At 53.0% G+C, this 17341-nt stretch overlaps 1 protein-coding gene across 3 annotated transcripts in view; it reads left to right on the top strand.

Annotated features, from left to right (window-relative positions):
• Nucleotides 1-3386: 3386 nt before the first annotated feature.
• Nucleotides 3387-17341, top strand: part of Sez6l (seizure related 6 homolog like) — a 168027-nt gene continuing 154072 nt past the window's right edge. For all 3 annotated transcript variants that reach the window (XM_052754975.1, XM_052754974.1, XM_052754973.1), the window contains exon 1: nucleotides 3387-3846. In XM_052754975.1, coding sequence (XP_052610935.1) covers nucleotides 3750-3846 — 97 coding nt within the window. In that variant the 5' untranslated portion in view covers nucleotides 3387-3749. The remainder of the gene's footprint in view (nucleotides 3847-17341) is intronic.

Below are 17341 nucleotides of genomic sequence, written 5' to 3'. Positions count from 1 at the left end.
GGCTATAAAGTTTCAAAGCCCAGACTTTTGGCCACTCTGTGAAACTGCTTCCCTGGCACAGAGTATTGGTTAACGGGAAAGGACTTGAGCCTTTGGGTTGACAGACCTCACTAGACAGTCCTAGAAAGCAGGAGATGACATATACTTGCATTCACTGCCACTTGCACTGAGTTGGACATGTAGGTACCATTCATTGAGCACAAAGAATGTGGGGTAGTGGGTGGATGGATAGATTGGCAGATGAATAGAGAACAGCTGGATGAATAGGGGGACAGGAAGAGGAAATGATGGGACAGAGAGAAGAAAAAGGGAGAAGGGAGAGGCTAATAGGTAACTGACTAGGTAGATGGCTAGATAGAAAGGTGGTGTATGGCAAATGGATGGGTAGAAGAGAGAGATGGGTGGATAGGTTGTTGGGTACATGGATGGGCGGAATGAGTGGATGCACAGAAGAATGGATGGATGGGTAGATGGATGTGTGGTTGAGCGGGTGGATGGATGGATGGATGATGGATAGTTAAGTGGATGTGTGGATGGATTGGTAAACGGTAGGTAGTGGATGGATGGATGGATGATTAAAGTTAATAACTGAGTGAATAGATGGTTGAGTGAGTAGATGGATGGATGGAAGGATGGGTGGGTGGATGAGTGAATGGGTGAATTCATAGGAAGTCCAGAGAGGTGAGTGACTCACAGAAAGACTCTCAGAAAGGCAGAGCTGGGGTCAGAAGCTCCAGCTTCCTGTCTGCGCTGTTGTTGTGACCACAGGTACCTGGGTTGGCACCGAGGTTCCCTCATGGTCCAGGGCACTGCTGATAACAGTTACTCAGACTGAGGCCAAACCCAGATTAAGCTTTGAGTTGACCCAGCCCCGTGGTCCTCTACCTCGGTCTGTGAGGATGCACAGAGCATCCTGCCCTGCCTGGAGGAGAATGTTGCACGTTGTCAACAATCACTCCACATGACAGACATTGTTTTTGCCCTTACGCCTCAAGAGAGGAAATGGGAACTAAGAGAGTACAAGTCTCTTGTTCTTGGCCTTCTGTTCAAAGACAGATGAGGCCAGGGTCCAGCCCTCACCCTCACAGACTGGTTTTGGCTGCACAGCAGCATGTAAGGAGGGTAGAACTGCAGGCTCACTCCAACTGCAGGAACAGAACTTGGGGTCCTCTACCCAGCTGACAGTGGCCACAGGAAGTCACACTGACCCCAAAGCCAAACCCAGGCACAATATGGCAGTAGACAGAGCACAAACCTGGGGAGAGCTGGACCAAGCACGGTGTGAAGCATGTCACCTTGCCTCCCCACCTCTCAGTTTACCCTTCTGTGAAATGGGTCTGGTGATGGGGAAGATCTTTCCCCACACACTGCTTTTGTTCTAGCTCTATCCCCCAGCTGGTGCTTCTTGCCGGTGACCTTCATCCACCTGACACTCTCAACGCCACGTCTTCAGATTTTTGAGGTTCCCTCTTTTACAGAGCTTCAGCACAAACTGAACTAGTCCACAGCCACCAAGGGTTGATAGTCTATGGCAATACCGCTGTATCTACACAAGCTCATGCTAAACACTCCCCACCCTTCCTAAATGGTGACTGCAGTGATGGACTTGTAATGTGTTGAAGAGCCGGGAGGAGCTACCCAGTCACAGCCCAGAGCCATCCACCTTGTTGTTGAGAAGGATCATGTATGGGGACAAGAGTTTGATTTTCAACTCAGGCCTGGCCTTGAACTTATCACATCCTGCCACTTCCTGGCTGAGTGCCTTTGGAGGGGTGGGCACTCTGTAAGGGTCCAGTGGAGATGCTGATCATCATGACCGCTGATGCTCATTATGAAACCGAGACACACAGGCCTCACCCCGCCACAGAGTCTGGCAAGCAGTGGGTATTTATACCTTCCTGCTCTGGCCTCCCAGGAGGAAGCCGGCACCTGTGTCTCCATTATTCTTCTTTCCAACCCCATTTTCCTGGATTCCTCCTTCATGCTCCTGTTCTTCAGGAGTGACTGACCCACCGCCTGCTGCTAGTCCTGTGCAAGCCCTGAGAGGAGAGGATGGGCCAGGCTGCTCCCTACAGCTGCTGTCCCTTGGGCAGGAAGGCAGGACAGCACCCTGGGGTTCCCCTAGAGGAGGAAGCAGGCCTTCTAAGTGTCTCTGTCTCAAACTTGCACTTTTTGAAATTCATGTGGCTTTACTGGCCCAAGAGCCCGGGTGAGCGTGGAGAAAATAGAGTGTGCTCTCCATCACCTTAGGGCTGATAGAGTCTGAGCTTCAAGTGCCCGGCCTGTAGAGGAGCATCTGAGCAGTGAGGGTGCAGGGGCTTCTGCAGCCAGGACCAGAAAACTCCCTCCTCTCAGCTTTCCTCCCACCTGCAGCTCTCCCCTCCCCCACTTCTTTTTTAGGGATTCCCAGCTCCTCCACTCTGCTAAAGACATTTTTTTCCCCAATTGCTACAACCTTCCCTCCATCTGCTCTCTGCCTGTGCAGAGTGGCAAGGTGGGGTGGGGGAGGGGAGGGCTTTTCACTTGGGGTGGGGGGCCTGGGAAGCCAGCTGGGCCTGTGAAACTGCGGAACAAGGAGGTTGGTCTCCCTGGGTGTGAGGCATCTCTCAAGGGGCCCCTGGCCAGTGCCCGGCTACAAGGGGCTGCTTGTCTCCTGTTTGTGGAAGACCCGTTGCTGGAGAATCTGAACTGGACAGCGGCGGCCAGAGGATGGACCGGGACCCAAAGATCTCCTTGGGGGAGGGAAAAATGGGGCTCGGGCTCTGGAAGCCTGGAGGATCTTCAGGACCCTGTTGAGAGTGAGATGGAACTGGGATCCTAACATGGGTGGTGGTGGGTCTACACCTAGGAGCCTGTGGCTGGGCGTCTCCAGGGTGGAGAGCCACTTGGTATCAGACAGGATTCTACAGTCCTGTGTATTGATCCAGCAAGGTCCCTGGATGCAGTCGATGTGACTTCCTAGGTTACTGGGACTCTCTGTGGAAGCTCCAGGGCATTGGGCGGGTGGGGCCCGGTGGGGCCCTCAGGGGCCTAAAAGAAGGCTCTGCAGTGGAGAGAGAAGCCGTGCTCCTAGCCGACTGGGTTTGCAGGGACACATCAGGCTCTCTTCCGCCTTGTCTGGCTGCCCCAGCATCCGCGGAGAGAGAGGGGACCCTGGGCCCATCTGGGACACGGCGATATCACCAACTTCTCAGGGCCGGAGGGCCAGGCTGCCCCGGAGCGGCCCTCGGCCGCCTCCTCGCGCTCACTCCCCCTCGCTCGCTCGGCTCGCTCGCTCGCCAGCTCGCTAGCTCTCTCTCCTGCTCGCTCGCTCGCTCGCTCGGGCCCCAGCCCCCGCCCTCCGCTCCCTCGCCGCCCGCGGCTCCTCCTCACTCGCCCGTCGCCCGCGCCCGGTGCAGCTCGGCCAGAGCCACCGCGGGCTGCGCGTCCGCCAGGAGCCGCTGCCTCGACCCTACTGCCCGGATCGCTCTGTCCAAATCCCTCTGCTTGAACCTCGCTACACCGATCCCTCTGCTTAGACCTCGTTCCGGAACCCGGCTGCTCGGAGCCTTCTGTTCAGATCCCTCTCTGCCTGGACCGAGCTGCCTGAATCCCGCTGCCCGAATCCTTCTGCCTGGACCCCGCTGCCTGGATCCTTCTGCCTGGACTCCGCTGCCTGGATCCTTCTGCCTGGACCCCGCTGCCTGAATCCTTCTGCCTGGACCCCGCTACACGGATCTCTCTGCGCGGATCTCGGCTCCGCAGCCACGATGCCCGTGGCACGGCCACACGCCTCGGGACCCGGCAGGATCGCTCTGCTTCTGGTCGCCCTGCTTCTGGGGAGCCCCGCAGCAGCTCGGGCGGAAGGTAAGTACCCCGAGGACCCCGGCCCAGAGGGGGCAAAGTTGTCGCGGCTGACCTGGGCAGTAGGGGGTCGCGGCTGGTCCGAGGACACACGCGCCACCCGCCGGGCCGCCCAGATTCGGGGCTGGGCAACTCGTCTCTGCCCGAGCGCGGAGGTGGGGACGCATCTGAAGGACTCCTGCCTTGGGCTTCGGGTCCTTCGTCGGTCTCTCGGGCTGGGGACAGACTCCCTTTTGTAGTCCGGGGGAGCTTCTTGGAGTGGAGTCCTCTCCAAACCTCCAGATTCTGGAAGCTCTCTGTAACTGCACCCGGGGCTGACTGCCAGGTTATTTTGTCGCTCTCTGTGGAAGAGGATAGGTATGGGAAGGGGACAGCTGACTGCTTGTCACCAGAACCAAATTCCCTCCCATCCCATCATCCCACGCTGGCTCGGGCTACCCGGAGGGGCTGTCCCCTGGATGGGTCCCAGCCAGGTGTCAAGAAATTGGACTTGGGTGTGGCTTTCTCGGATGGAGGGGAGCTCGGGGCTCCCAGAACTTGGTGAGAAAAGAGATGTCAGAACATCAGTGGCTGGGCCCCTTCTCCCTGGATACAGCCTAGCCTCCCTCGTCGATATTTGGAATGAAGAAAGAGTGTTAGTGCAAGCCACGTGCTTGCAGATTAGGAAGGGGGTCTGAGTTTGTGGAGGTTGTCAGTTCCTTCGCCAACCTGGAGCCACACCTTCGCTCCACCCTCCTGGGGTCCCAGGAAGTTACAGTGAGAAACGGAGGTGGAGAGGCGTGGGTAATCTAACTTATCCAAAGCTGACCCCTAGAGCTATGGGGATTGGCTGGAGACACCGGGGGAGCCTAGCGAGTCGGGCTATTGGGTTTGTACCGCTTAACCTCTCCTTTTGGCAAGATGTGACTCTTGTTTCCCACCCACCCCCATGGTAACTTCAAAACATGGCTGGGTGTCTGCCTGAGGTGACTGCAGCATGAGGTCCGTTTCATTTGGGTCTTCCTGATCTGAAGTTCAGGGGACGGATAAGCATTGCGGCATCTCGGCTGGGAATTCTGGACCCCTGAGTTCAGCACCAGAGGCCCCGGACAGCTCTCAGGCCCTACCTCTGGGTGCTGGTGTCTCTTCTTCGTGGCCTGGAGTGCCCTCCTCAGCAAACATCAGGCATTTATCCCCAGTCTCTTTTCTTTAACTGTTGGGCCCAGAAGTGAGAGCAGGGACATTCTTTGCCCTTCTTTAATAAAACATATCCTTAAGAACTCCCTGCTCCCCTCCCCCCCCCACACCTTTGTGAGGCTGTGGTATTTCCAATTTATACCAGGTCTGGGCAGTTTCCCTGGGAAAGACGGAAAAGAGATGTGGTTTAAATCAATGGTTTCTACCCAGCATGCCCTTTCTTAATTAGCTGTCTCTTTCCAACAATAGCGTGGTGGCCTTGAATGGGATCCAGATTGCCCTGCCTCAGCTCTTAAATCTGTACACACACACACACACACACACACACACACACACACTCCACACGAGAAACTCAAAAATGTCCAGGGGCTTGCCGTCTTTTCTAAAGTGATTCTACCTTTTAGTTTTACCTTCTCTAAAGCATCAGTATGGGCATGGGGGGGGGGGGGAGTCCTAATGGCATGTAAAGAAATGTCACCCAAGATCAGGATTCTGCATCCTGAGTCCTCAGTGTGTGCCAGTGTGTAGAAGAAAGAGCAGGGTGTGTGCATTTGTGTTTTGATTTTTTCTTTTTAGACATTTTGTGTTTTCCAATTGCTCCACACCATGGCTATTGAGCATATGTTTTTAATTAACTTCAGGTCACCACCAAATCAAAGTCCACTGATACACTTCTTCCAAAGGCTCATTACTAACCATGGGGTTCTGACTGAGTCATAAGAAGGGAGCCAGGGTGGCCCATGGGCACTGCCAGTTCCAAATGGTCCATTTAGAAACAATTGATCTTCCACAATAAATTCTATTTTTAGCCTGTAGCTCAAATCCACTCAAACCACATAGGAGAGGTGTTGTAGGAGCCCAGTGTTTGCAGACTGGTATTTCTGCTTGCCTGTGAGGGGTGGGGACTTGTTGCAGTGTTCCTATGCAGGGCTCATGTTCTCTGGGCTGTTTTGCTGGGAGGCGGGAATAAGTATGAAGTGCAGCTTGTTTTTGAAGAGAATCCTTCTTGTCTAAGACATGCATGTGGGGAGTGATTGCACATGCATGCTAAGACTCAGTTTTCTTTTCTTTATCCCTTGGATCGACAAAGCAAATTCAATATTGCTCAGTAAGACTCTAACTTGCTGCCTCCCCCAGTCTCTGACATGCGTCACTGTTACATCCCCCTTAACTGTGTTTTCCTTTGAATTCCTGTTCTTTTATCAAGGAGTTTTGGCTGCCCCCACCAGGAACTACCTGATCCAAACTTGAAGGATTCTTCTTGTATTCACACAGCTCGGCTGGGCATGGCGTTAGGAAACTATCCCAGTCTCCTTCCTTTTCTTCCCCAAGGAGAAAGGACATTTCCCGAACAGAGCAGTTTGCTTTGTGACTTTGGGTCAGGAGTCCGTTCTTGCAAGGCATTCAAAGGAGCACAGTACACGGGCTCTCCCGCTTGGGTGTTGATTGCTTCTGCAGGCCCGTACTGTGTACCTCCACTAGGGGCTCCCAAAGCTGCAGCTGGTGCCTGGGAGAAGGAAAGAGGCAGATGTGGTTAGGTAGAAAGAAGCTCCACGTGTGTGTGTCATGCTGAAAGCTAGGATGGATGGCTCCTCAGCTGGCCAGGTAGCTCCACTCCCTTCTTCCAGTTGTGCTTGGTCCCTGTTTCTCGGGGAGAAGTCCCTGCCAGCCTTTGACACGCAGTGAACAGGGGGGAAGCAGAGATGAGGAGCAGGCAGAAGGATGCTGTTCCCAGGAAGGTATCATTAGAACTCAGACCCCCAACTCATCCTTTTCTGCCAGTGTTTGGAGTCCACGATGGAGACGAGGCTGTTCTGGTGAGGGTCTGTCAGGTTAACGGGGTTTAAGAAGAGTGGTTTTGAACTCAGAGCCACCCCAACCCAAAGCTCACTCCATTCGTTGCTTGGTTGCGATTGACCTTCAAGGAGACCATCTTGTGTGGGACTCCATTCTGCTACTTGTGGGACATGAGCAGAATTGGGGATGATGGGACCAACCTGGAAGGGCGGTTATAGGATTCTATAACTGGTATCAAAGAAGCTGGCACACACACACACACACACACACACACACACACACACACACACACACACGTTCGATATGCACCTAATGCTTCCCTGCTTTCCTGAGCAAACTTCCTCTATGAACCGGCACCAAGAAACCAGTCTCTTGAAGTTGGGTGACACAGATGTTCACATAAATAATGAGGTGATTTAAGCCAACGTGAGGGAGGAGGGCCAGCAGGCACCCTAGTTACCTGCCCACAGCCTTTTTAGCAAGGGAGAACTCAGTACCACATGATGTACACAGCTTTCCTTCCCAGACCCTCGGTACTATGTGGCTTTGAACCCACCACCAGGAATCGGAGTTCACCGTCAATGAAACATGACAGATTGGAAAGAAGACATGAGAGAGCCTTCTAGAAAAAAGGCTAGGGTTCTGACGTGGCTCTGTTCAAGCCGCTGTAACAAAAATCCCTTCGATTATATAACTGGAAACACACTAGTTCATTAATCACAGTTCTGGTGGTGTCCAAGTTCACAGGGTTGGTGTCTGATGAGGACTGTCCACTTGTCTGAATTCTCACTCTCACATGGCTACAAAAGGTAGTGAGGCCTGGTGCCCTCACCTTCCATGGGCCATTATTTCAATCTTGGGGCTCAACCCCTCAGGCCTCATCTCAACTCAATCACTTTCCAAAACCTGTGCTCTGAGCATCATCTTACTAGGAATCGGGGCTTTGATGAATGGATGGGGAGGGACATGGGCAATACTCAAGACACAGAGCTCCTGTGCCAGGTACTGTTTCCTGTCCAGTACCTGCACCCCAGCAAGAGATCTACAGGTTTCGAGTTGTCAGCTAAATGCTTTGGTGGAGGAATAATCTAACAGGTGGCCATTTTTGGTTCCTACCGGGCCTGATGGGTAAAGACTTGCTGAGCCAGCAGCCCTGGAGGGATGGATGCAGCAGGTACCACAGAGAGAATTCCACATCAGGCATGGAAACCCTGAGCAGGCAGGATCCTCCAGCAGGAGGAGGATGGGGACAGACACACTTGCTGCTCTCCCTGCTCCCTCGGACATCAGGAGCTCCCTAGATGCAAGGGAACAAAGGAGAGTGAGAATTCAGTGAGCCACAGTGCTCACTGCCCTTCACTACCGATGGAGAGGGGGTCTCTTCAAAAAGAAGTGGGGTCCAGCTGCTAAGAACATACGAGTCCCCTTGCAGCCTCCCACTGGTATGTATGTGGAAGCATCCCTGAGGTGTCTGTCACAACAGCACAGAGTAAACATGTTGGCTTTATGAGGGTGGGGGCTCGGAGGGGGGGGGATGGGGTACCTTTGGAGACTTGTGTGGACTCGGTTCACTGTAGTGGAGTGTGTAAGTCATGAAAACATCCATTACCGAGTTCTGTTCCAAGCCTTGTGCTGAGTGGGTCGTGAGGATCGTGTGGAGAACCCTCACCACAAAACCCACCAGACAGAAATGCGTGTTGTGCCTGATGTGCAGATAAGGGAAACTGAGGCACCGAGAGAAGGGGATCACAAATGGGTAGCAGGCTGTGTCAATCCCAGGCCTGTGTGCTACTCTCTTAACCTGGAGGGTAGGTGTCACATTTAGGAATCTCGTGTGTCTGAGTGTGTGTATATGTGTGGTGGTGGGGGGGGTCTTGTGTATGTGTAGTGTGTGTGTATGTGTGTCTGTGTCTGGTGTGTGTGTGTGTGTGTGTACGTGTGTGCACGTGAGCGCGCGTGTGTGTGCAGGTGTGCAGACCAGAGGTTGACGCTGGGTGCCTTCTTTGGTAGCTCTCAACCTTACTTTTAGAGACTGGATCTGGAGTCCCCTGGTTCCGCCTGCCTCTGCCTCCCCAGTAGTGAAGTGACAGGGACACATTCTTGAATCTGGCTTTTACACAGGTGCTGAGGTCTGAACTCAAGTCTTCATGCTTATCCAGCAAATGCTTCACCCCCGGCGTCACTTCCACAGTCCCCCAACTCCTATCCTCAAAATACACCCCTTACACCAAGTCCCTTGATGCCTCCCTGTCCCAAAGCCCCGCACAGCAGGGGCCAACCAGCATGAGCAAGATGGGTGTTGAATGCACTCTGGTGACTGGCACAGTGCCTGGTACTCAGGCTGAGGATAAGGAGGGTAAACTGAGTCAGAAGTGAAGGTGTAGGGAGTGGTGCCAAGTCACTGAGGTGGTGGCTGGTAAGCACGTGGTGAGAACATGCCGTGGTTATGGTCCCAGGTTCTAGGCCTCCCAGCTTCCCCTCTTTCTGTAGATAAGGAAACTAAGACTTAGAGCAGCTGAAGTCTCACCTCCCACCATTGCCCAGAGATGGCCAGGGAAGCCTTGAACCCAGGCAGAGCCTGTGGGATGGGCTGCCCACACTGGGTCCTGCCCTATTATAGAATAATAACAAAGGGAACAAACCTCCACTACGGTACAGCCACCGGGTGGGGCCAGCTCTGAGCTCACTGAGCCCCAAAGGCCACTGGGATGGAGATCACTGGGTCGGCTAGAATTTTCTTAAGTCAACGGCTTCGGAAGAGGGAGCTCAGGGTTTATTTTGTGCAGCCAAGAAGAAGAATAAAGCAAGGCCAGTCAATAGCTCCAACAGCCTTGGCTCACATTGAAACTGACTGAAATTTCTCATAATGGACGAGAAATCAGAATTCAGGACCAACACAGTCACTTCCTAGCCACAAGCCAAAGTCTTTCCCTCTGCTGGTGGATTGATCATTACCATGAGGCGGCTCTCACAGGGCTGGGAAAAGCCAGGACAGTCGTGAGCTTGGCACTCACCAGACAGTTGAACCTCAGGGAGATGGGGCTGCTCTGGAAGCTGAAGATCCCAAACACTCCCACTTCCTGGCTCTCTCATGAGACCAGTGTGAGCCTACTCTGTGCCTTTTCCACATTCTCCCACCTGATCTTGTCCAGTTCTGTCAGGTGACATCAACAGCTGAATTTTACAGAAGGGGAAACTGAGTCTCAGGAACACCCAGGCACTTGTTCAGGGTCTGTGATAGATAGTTTGATGTCAACTTGACACAAGTTAGAGTTGTTTGGAAAGAGGAAACATCAGTTGAGAAAATGCCCCCACCAGATTGGCATGCAAGCCTGTGGTACATTTTCTTGAGTGGTAACTGATTTGGTATTGGTGCCACCCCTGGAATGGAGGTCCTGGGTAGATAAGAAAGCAAGCTGAGCAGGCCATGAGGAGCAAGCCAGTGAGCCGCACTCCTCTGTGGCCTGTGCTCCAGCTTCTGCATTCAGATTCTTCCCCTGCTTGAATCCCGGCTCTGAGTCCCCCAGTGGGGAACTGTGGTGTGGAACTGTAAGCTGAAATAAACCCTTTTCTCCCCAAGTAGATTTGGGTCATGATGTTTCATCACAGCAACAGAAACCCTAAGACAGGGTCTCATGGACAATGCCTGACTAGGGCGGGATTCAAACCCAGGGTCTTTGGATCCCAAAGCCCGGCCTTGTTCTAGACGTTGAGGCAGCCTGGAGAGCATGTCCCTCTGGCAGGACTCCACACTGGCAGGTGTCCTCTCATCCAGGAGCAGATGTCAGGTGTCCCGAGTTGGCTTGCCCTGCGAGAAAGTTGTCACCTCAGCTTTGCTCAGACCGGGGAGATGGCGCCTATGTGAAGCAGCGTTCCGTTCTTACTCAGGTTGACCCTGCAGCCCGGACCATCCCCCGAGGACAACCTCCTGCTGGCTCAACTGAGGCCACCGGATAAAATTCCCAGTGGGCTGGTTCCAGAGTGCAGCCCTGAGCTGCTTGCTGTAGCTCCCTGAGCCTACGTTGGCTCCCCACAAATTCTCTGACCTTGAAGATTCTTTTATCGAGACACGATTTCTCTGTGTAGACCAGGCTGGCCTCGAACCCAGAAGCTGCCTGTTGCTTCTCTCCTCCCATGCCAGCCATGTGGCTCTCTGCCCCCCATTCATCCCTCAGTTATGGGTAATTCACTCACTATTCGCTCACATACCCCCCTTTCCTAGATGATGCACTCTTGCAGAGGCTTGCCTGAACATTAAGCATCCAAAAACTCCTCAGCCTGGATCTGCCCCAGTGTGAGTACACAGACCATTTGTCAACGATGCTAAGTTGTTTTCATCTTCTTTATGGTGACCTGGAGTTGAACCTCCCAGATCTGTGTGATCCCAGGCAGCTTCATCTTACAAGAGGACGATCACGGGGTCCTCCCTTGCAGGATGGCTGTGAGGAAAATCAATGCGGCAACAAATGGGAAATCGCTGAAGACGTCTACAGTGAAAGGAGGAACGGAGGGAAATCAAAACATGAGGGAGGAGAGAGATACACCCTGTACGGAGAGAAGACCCCTCTGTACGAATGCTGTACAATGATAATGGGTCCTCCCGGCGGGTCCTCCAGAAGCCATCTTTCTTTCCAGAAGAAATGCTGGACACGGTTGTTCTTGCAGCCGAGCTCATTGCCGTATAGAAACTCTGTGGATGCCCTACAGGTGGCCTTGGGATCTGTCTTCTCTTAGGTCCCAGGCAGCTCCAAAATCAGCACATACCCCCCCACTGAATCCTGGGAAAACACAAGGACATTAATAAACATCAGGCTTCGGAGTCAGCAGCCTGGCTTTTAAATCTGTTGCTTGGTGGATGTGTGTGACGTCCTAAGCTGGCACGGACCTTGCGTATGGTGGCAGCCTCTGTCTTGCCCACCCTAGTGACAACGTGCCTGGGTGGGTGGGGTTCTGCTAGCCTTCCCAGGGTCTGCAGTGTCCACCTCTTGAGGCAGCTCTCTAGGGTCCCCGCCTGCCTTTGTCTCTCTCCCATATTCCCGTTTTTATTAAAGAAAGAGCCAGACACAAGGAAGATGTGCCTCAAAGTCCTTCTGGAGAGGCTGCACCCTGGGTCTGACTCCCATTCTAAAGGGACTCTGGGAAGCAGGCTAGGTTCAGTGATGTGTGCTGAGGCAGGAGGATCACCAGAATGAGGAAACAGAGTGACTCCCGTGCCAGCCTCAGTTACATATCTAGGCCCTGTGGAGGAAGGAGAGAGAGGGGGAGGAAGGGAAAGTGTAGAGTTCTCGCTTGTCTCAAATATATGTCTTCTGAGCTGAAAAGCCACAGCAACGGGAGCTCTGTGACACCAGAGCCCACAAAGCCGAAGGCATCAGAGCCGCATGGGGAAGCTGGACAGGAAGCCAACGTCAAGCCATGAGCCTCTGTGATGAGCTGGCACCTGCATCTTTGAGGTACCCTTAGAGTGCCTCACCCCTGGGAATAGGGTCATCTGCACAGATGGCCTGAGTCAAGTGGACAGAACCCCAGGGGCTCTGGGAGATCCAGCCATAGCCATAGATCCCTGTGGGGCTCCCTTGACCCCTCCTCTGTGGATCTTGGAGAGCTGCTGATGGAGAAACCTGGGGGCCTGGGTTGTGAAGAGCTGGGGAGGTTGACTGGGACAAAATTGATGCAGTCAGTACCAGCCTTGGACAAGAAACCGGACCAGGCTGGTGGATTCAGTCCAGTGCCCAGGGTTGGTCTAGAACTTTGGACAAACCATAGAAGAAAAAGGTGCTGAGCATGGGCCTCTGGGTAGAAGTTTCCTGGTCTGGCCTCATCCGCCCCCAGTTTGGAGGCACACGCAAAACTGAGCATCATAAATGGGCATGTGCAGTGGAATGTTTGTACCCCACCTACACTTCATATGTTCAAATCCCACCCCATCCCTGGGTAGGAGGGGTTTTGTGGGAGGCAATCAGCAAGAGGGTGGGGCCCTGAGAATGAAATTAGTGACCTTAAAAAAGAGGCCAGAGTTGGGGAAAGGCAGTGCCTGGTGAATCACTTGCCTTACAAGCATCAAAATGGGAGTCTAGATCCCCCAAACCCACAGAAATGTCAGGTCCGTGGTAGCACGGCAGTCTGCCGGCTATTCCAGTGTTCAGAAAGCAGAGGAAGGTTCCCCCAGAGCAAGCTGGCTGGCTAGACTAGTATCTGTGAGCTCTGGGCTCAGGGAGAGATCCTACCTCAGTGACTAAGGTACAGAGGAAGACTCCTGACATCAGCCTTGGGCCTCCACATGCACACAAACACACGTGCTGCACACATGTACATGGGATTGAACAGAAGACAGGCCAGAAGACAATCCCAGACTCCACACTGAGAAGGCTGGGTTGTAGGCAGCAGGCTGTCATTAGGCACTGGATTTTCTCATCTCCACAGCTGTGAGAAATAAGCTCCTAACATCCACACATCTCCCAGTGGGTGGGACTGTGTGGTGGAAACCCAAATGGAACATGAAACAAAGACTCAGTCATGACAGCTCAAGATCGGAGGATGGCTTGTCCCAGAGTTTTTGTCTTCTTTTGTTGTGGTCAGGTTTTGCTGTGTAGCTCAGGCTAGCCCAGAACTCCTGGGCCTCCTGAAGTGCTTGAGTCACAGGCAGCTGTGGTGCAAGTGTGGATCCAGGGATCCTGCAGGGAGCAGCCACCCTCCCATCTCTCTGCTTCTTGTACGTCAGCTGACACTGGCTCCCTCTTAGTCACTTGACTCCCATTTGCCACGTCCACCACCCTCCTATTTCAGCTCATCCTGGGCTATTGTGACGTCTCTAGCTTCTTCCAGAGATTGTGCCCTGCTAATTGGCACATGTGGAGACCGTTCAGTAGGATTAGAGTTTCCCGTGTCTTTCCAGCCACATCTCAAGCAGTCTGCCATGGCTGGCGGCTGCCATGCTGGACAGTGTGGAGTGAGCACCAGTGCCCATCTTCCCAGAAAGCCATTGCACAAGACTATTCTAGGCCATCTCTGTCCTAACTAAGCTAAGGACACTCAGCTCTTTCTTAGTTCTCAGAAGAATGGGGCTGGTCCTGCACTGCCCTTTGTGCCACGGAATGGGCTGGCTTGCTTAACTCAGACATGAAGCGAGGTCACTCGGATCCATAAGTCAAATAGAGCAATGGCCAGGAGAGACAATGCTCATGGGCTCTGCTGTCTCCTTGATACTTTTAGGGTGCTAAGATGTGACTCCAGCAGGCACATATGTGTTCATCAGGCTGGGGGAGGGGCACACAAACAATCATGGGCAACAAGCTAGGAGGCCCCACAGCCACGGCGACTGTCTTCCTCTCCTCTGGATGATCCTTGAGGGTGAAAGTTGATTCTTATCATTTCTATGAGTGAGTAGAGTGACTGAAAGGGTGGATGAATGGATGGGTGGATGGGTGGGTGGATGGATGGATGGATGGATGGATGGATGGATGGATGGATGGGTGGATGGGTGAATGGGTGGATGGGTGAGTGGGTGGATGGATGGGTGGGTGGGTGGATGGATGATGGATGTTAAAGGTTAATTATCACTCCTATGAATGAGTAGAGTGACTGGATAAGTGGGTGGGTGGTGGATGGATGGCTGATGGATGGATGGATGGTGGATGGATGGATGATGGATGGATAGATGATGGATAGATGAATGGGTGGGTGGATGATGGATAGATGATGGATGGATGGCATCCAGTCTTCAACCAAGATGTAAAGTACTTGGACACAAGACAAAACCATTTACAGAAAATATATATTCTCCACACCCTTGACTTGGGACGGGGATTTGCAGTTTGAGTTGATGGAGCAAAGGACGTAAGGAAGCCGAACGTGAACTCATTCAAAGCTAACCACTCTAAACGTCAAGCTGAGTATAAGGAGAGAAGGCATAGCGATCTGGACCAGGACCTGCTCCGAGCAGAGAGGGAGAGATGGGGGAATGCACTGGCCTGGAGGGATGCTAGCCTGGCCTGGGGAGGGGATGCCCAATGGCCAGCTGTGTCTTACAAGCCTCACCGGGCAGTGGATTCGCATGCCTTTAGTCCCAGCACTCGGAAGGCAGAGGCAGGTGGATCTCTGTGAGTTCGAGGCCAGCCTGGGCTGCAGAGTGAGTTCCAGGAAAGGCGCAAAACTACACAGAGAAACCCTGTCTCGAAAAACCAAAAGAAAGTAAAAAGAAACAAATAATACAAGCCTCCAGGCAGGTGCAGGTTCACTGACCAGGTCCTGAGAGCTCTCCTGGGGTCGGGGGCGGGGGGTGATTGTAGGAGGAAGTACCAGCACAGAACTGACTGAGCTCTGACCGGATTGGTGAGTCTGCGTGAGCAGGAGGAAGACACATACTCTCCTCCAGCATGTTTCCATCTGTAAAAGGAGATTCCAAGAGCTCCCTTCACTCTGCATGGTCCAGAGGGGATGCACAGGATCACCTCACTGCACAGCCCCACAAGGAGCCTTTCATACCACACTCCAGGCAGACAGCAGCCTGGAATTAATCAGTGTACAACCTATGCGGCTGTGTGCGGCAGCCCCGGGTGTGGAAGTACACCACACCCCGACATTAATCTTCAAAGAGAGGGCACAGAGCGCCCCCTCAAACATCTTATTCCCTGAAGATTTCTGAACGGCCCTCTACTTTCTGCACCCCTTTTAAAGCAGGTTTAGCAAGTTGTAAAGCTAATTTGGGGCCAACTGCCTTGGAAATTAATGCAAAATATGTGGAATCAAGCCTCGTTTTCCAGGGCTTCAGGAGGGGAAATTTGCCTAATTTATGGCATAAATAAAAATGATGGGCTGAGGCTGATTTGCATACTTTTTGCTTCAGTTGGGGGTTAAAGACAAAGAATTTTGTTTTGTTTTGTTTTCACTCTTTCTTCACGTACTTCCATCTAGCTTTTAGATCTCTCTCACTGATCCAAGTGTCAAAGGCATGAACGTGTAAGCAGGCCCCTGCCGTCTGTCCTCTGTGCCTAGGCCTCCCCAACTATGACGTGAAAATGGCCCTGGCCCCCAGTGTGTGGGCTGCAGGGAAGACTTACAAGCTGAAGAACTCAGAGCCTAGGTGTGTCCTCACACACAGCAGGACCCTGTGACGGGTGCCCCGGACAGATGTGTCACCGTCCTCAGGGGTGGCCTTGCTTCCTCGCTGGGTCCTATGAGCCTCCAAGGCAGGGACAGAGGCTCCCACTACTGTACTTCCTGCATGATGAAAGCTCAGGTAAGGCCGGATGTGGCCTGAACAGATCGGTGTGTGTCACCTGAGTCAGTATGCAGGAACTGTTCGTGTTGGAGAGGGCACGTGTGTGCGCGCGCGCGCGTACGTGAGTAGGGTGCATTCACCTGTGTGTGTGCATATGACAGTCAGAGGTTGACTTGGATATGCATATCTTTTTCAATAGCTTTTCACCTTGTGTTTTGAGACAGTCTCTCACTGGACCTGGCATCCCTCATTTGACTATACTAGCTAGCTAATAGGACACCCTCCTTTCATCCCCCAGAGCTGAGGTGACCAACACGCACCTAGGTTGCGTGGGTGGCAGGCAAACACTTCACCCACTGAGCCCACTCCCTGGGTGGGTAGGTCTTACAGAGAGATGCTCTGGTCTCCTCAAACACTCAGGGCATCAGCAGGTGGCTCACCTTTGTTCATGTACAGCGTGTGCGAGGGAAGTAACCGAGCCCTTCCCACCCGCCCAGTGGCTTGCAAGCAGGTTACTCAGCTAGCTGCTCCTGGGCGTGAATGAAAGTGCGGCCTTTCCTGGAATCTTGGGATGACAGCGGCGGCGTCTCGGTGTATAATAACAACCCAGGACAGAATTCACACTTTTACGATTCCCAGTAGATAAGACATTTTGTGACGCGCTGGAGAGCGCTGGAGTGGCTTTACGACCCCCCACATCTCCGCTCTACTTCCCAATTTAAGGTGTTTTACTATCTTCTTTAATAAAACCGAGGCTCCGAGCAAAAGGTGCAGACACAGGTGGGCACATCCCTCATTCTCCGGCTGGTGGTTTATAAGCACAGATGAGCTCAGCTCAACCACAGAACCCTGGAGATAAAGTAGGGGTCCTAGGACCTCCCTGAGCCCGGGCACCTGTGTGCATGAGGATACTGTGGGGCAGCCTCTGAGCAAGGGGGTCAAGAGGACAGCACCTTCTCTCAACCACTTCCCTCCCTAAGTTGCAAATCAAGTAAATCCAGAATGCTGCACAGGAGAGACTCCTGGAATGTACTAGAATCCCTACCGTCATGTCATGTACAGACTTGGGTTTAATTACAAGGGCCTGTGGTGATGGAGGGGCAATTCGTAGTGAAGTCAGGATCCATCCACTCTTGAAGACCTACTGTCTACCTCAGCACATTCTGCCTGTGCCGAATGCTTAGTAGGTGTGAGCAGCACAGTAATACACAAACAAGGAGTATAACTACCTGTGCTTTGAACTCAGCTGAAACTCCAGTGTCCCTCGCCCCCTGCTGTCCCTTGTGGACCAGTCAACCCTGGCTC

The sequence above is a fragment of the Peromyscus californicus genome, unplaced genomic scaffold (assembly GCF_007827085.1).
Source record: "Peromyscus californicus insignis strain IS unplaced genomic scaffold, ASM782708v3 Scaffold_2__1_contigs__length_46816999, whole genome shotgun sequence".
Classification (NCBI taxonomy): domain Eukaryota; kingdom Metazoa; phylum Chordata; class Mammalia; order Rodentia; family Cricetidae; genus Peromyscus; species Peromyscus californicus.
This window is presented reverse-complemented; position numbering and strand designations above follow the sequence as displayed.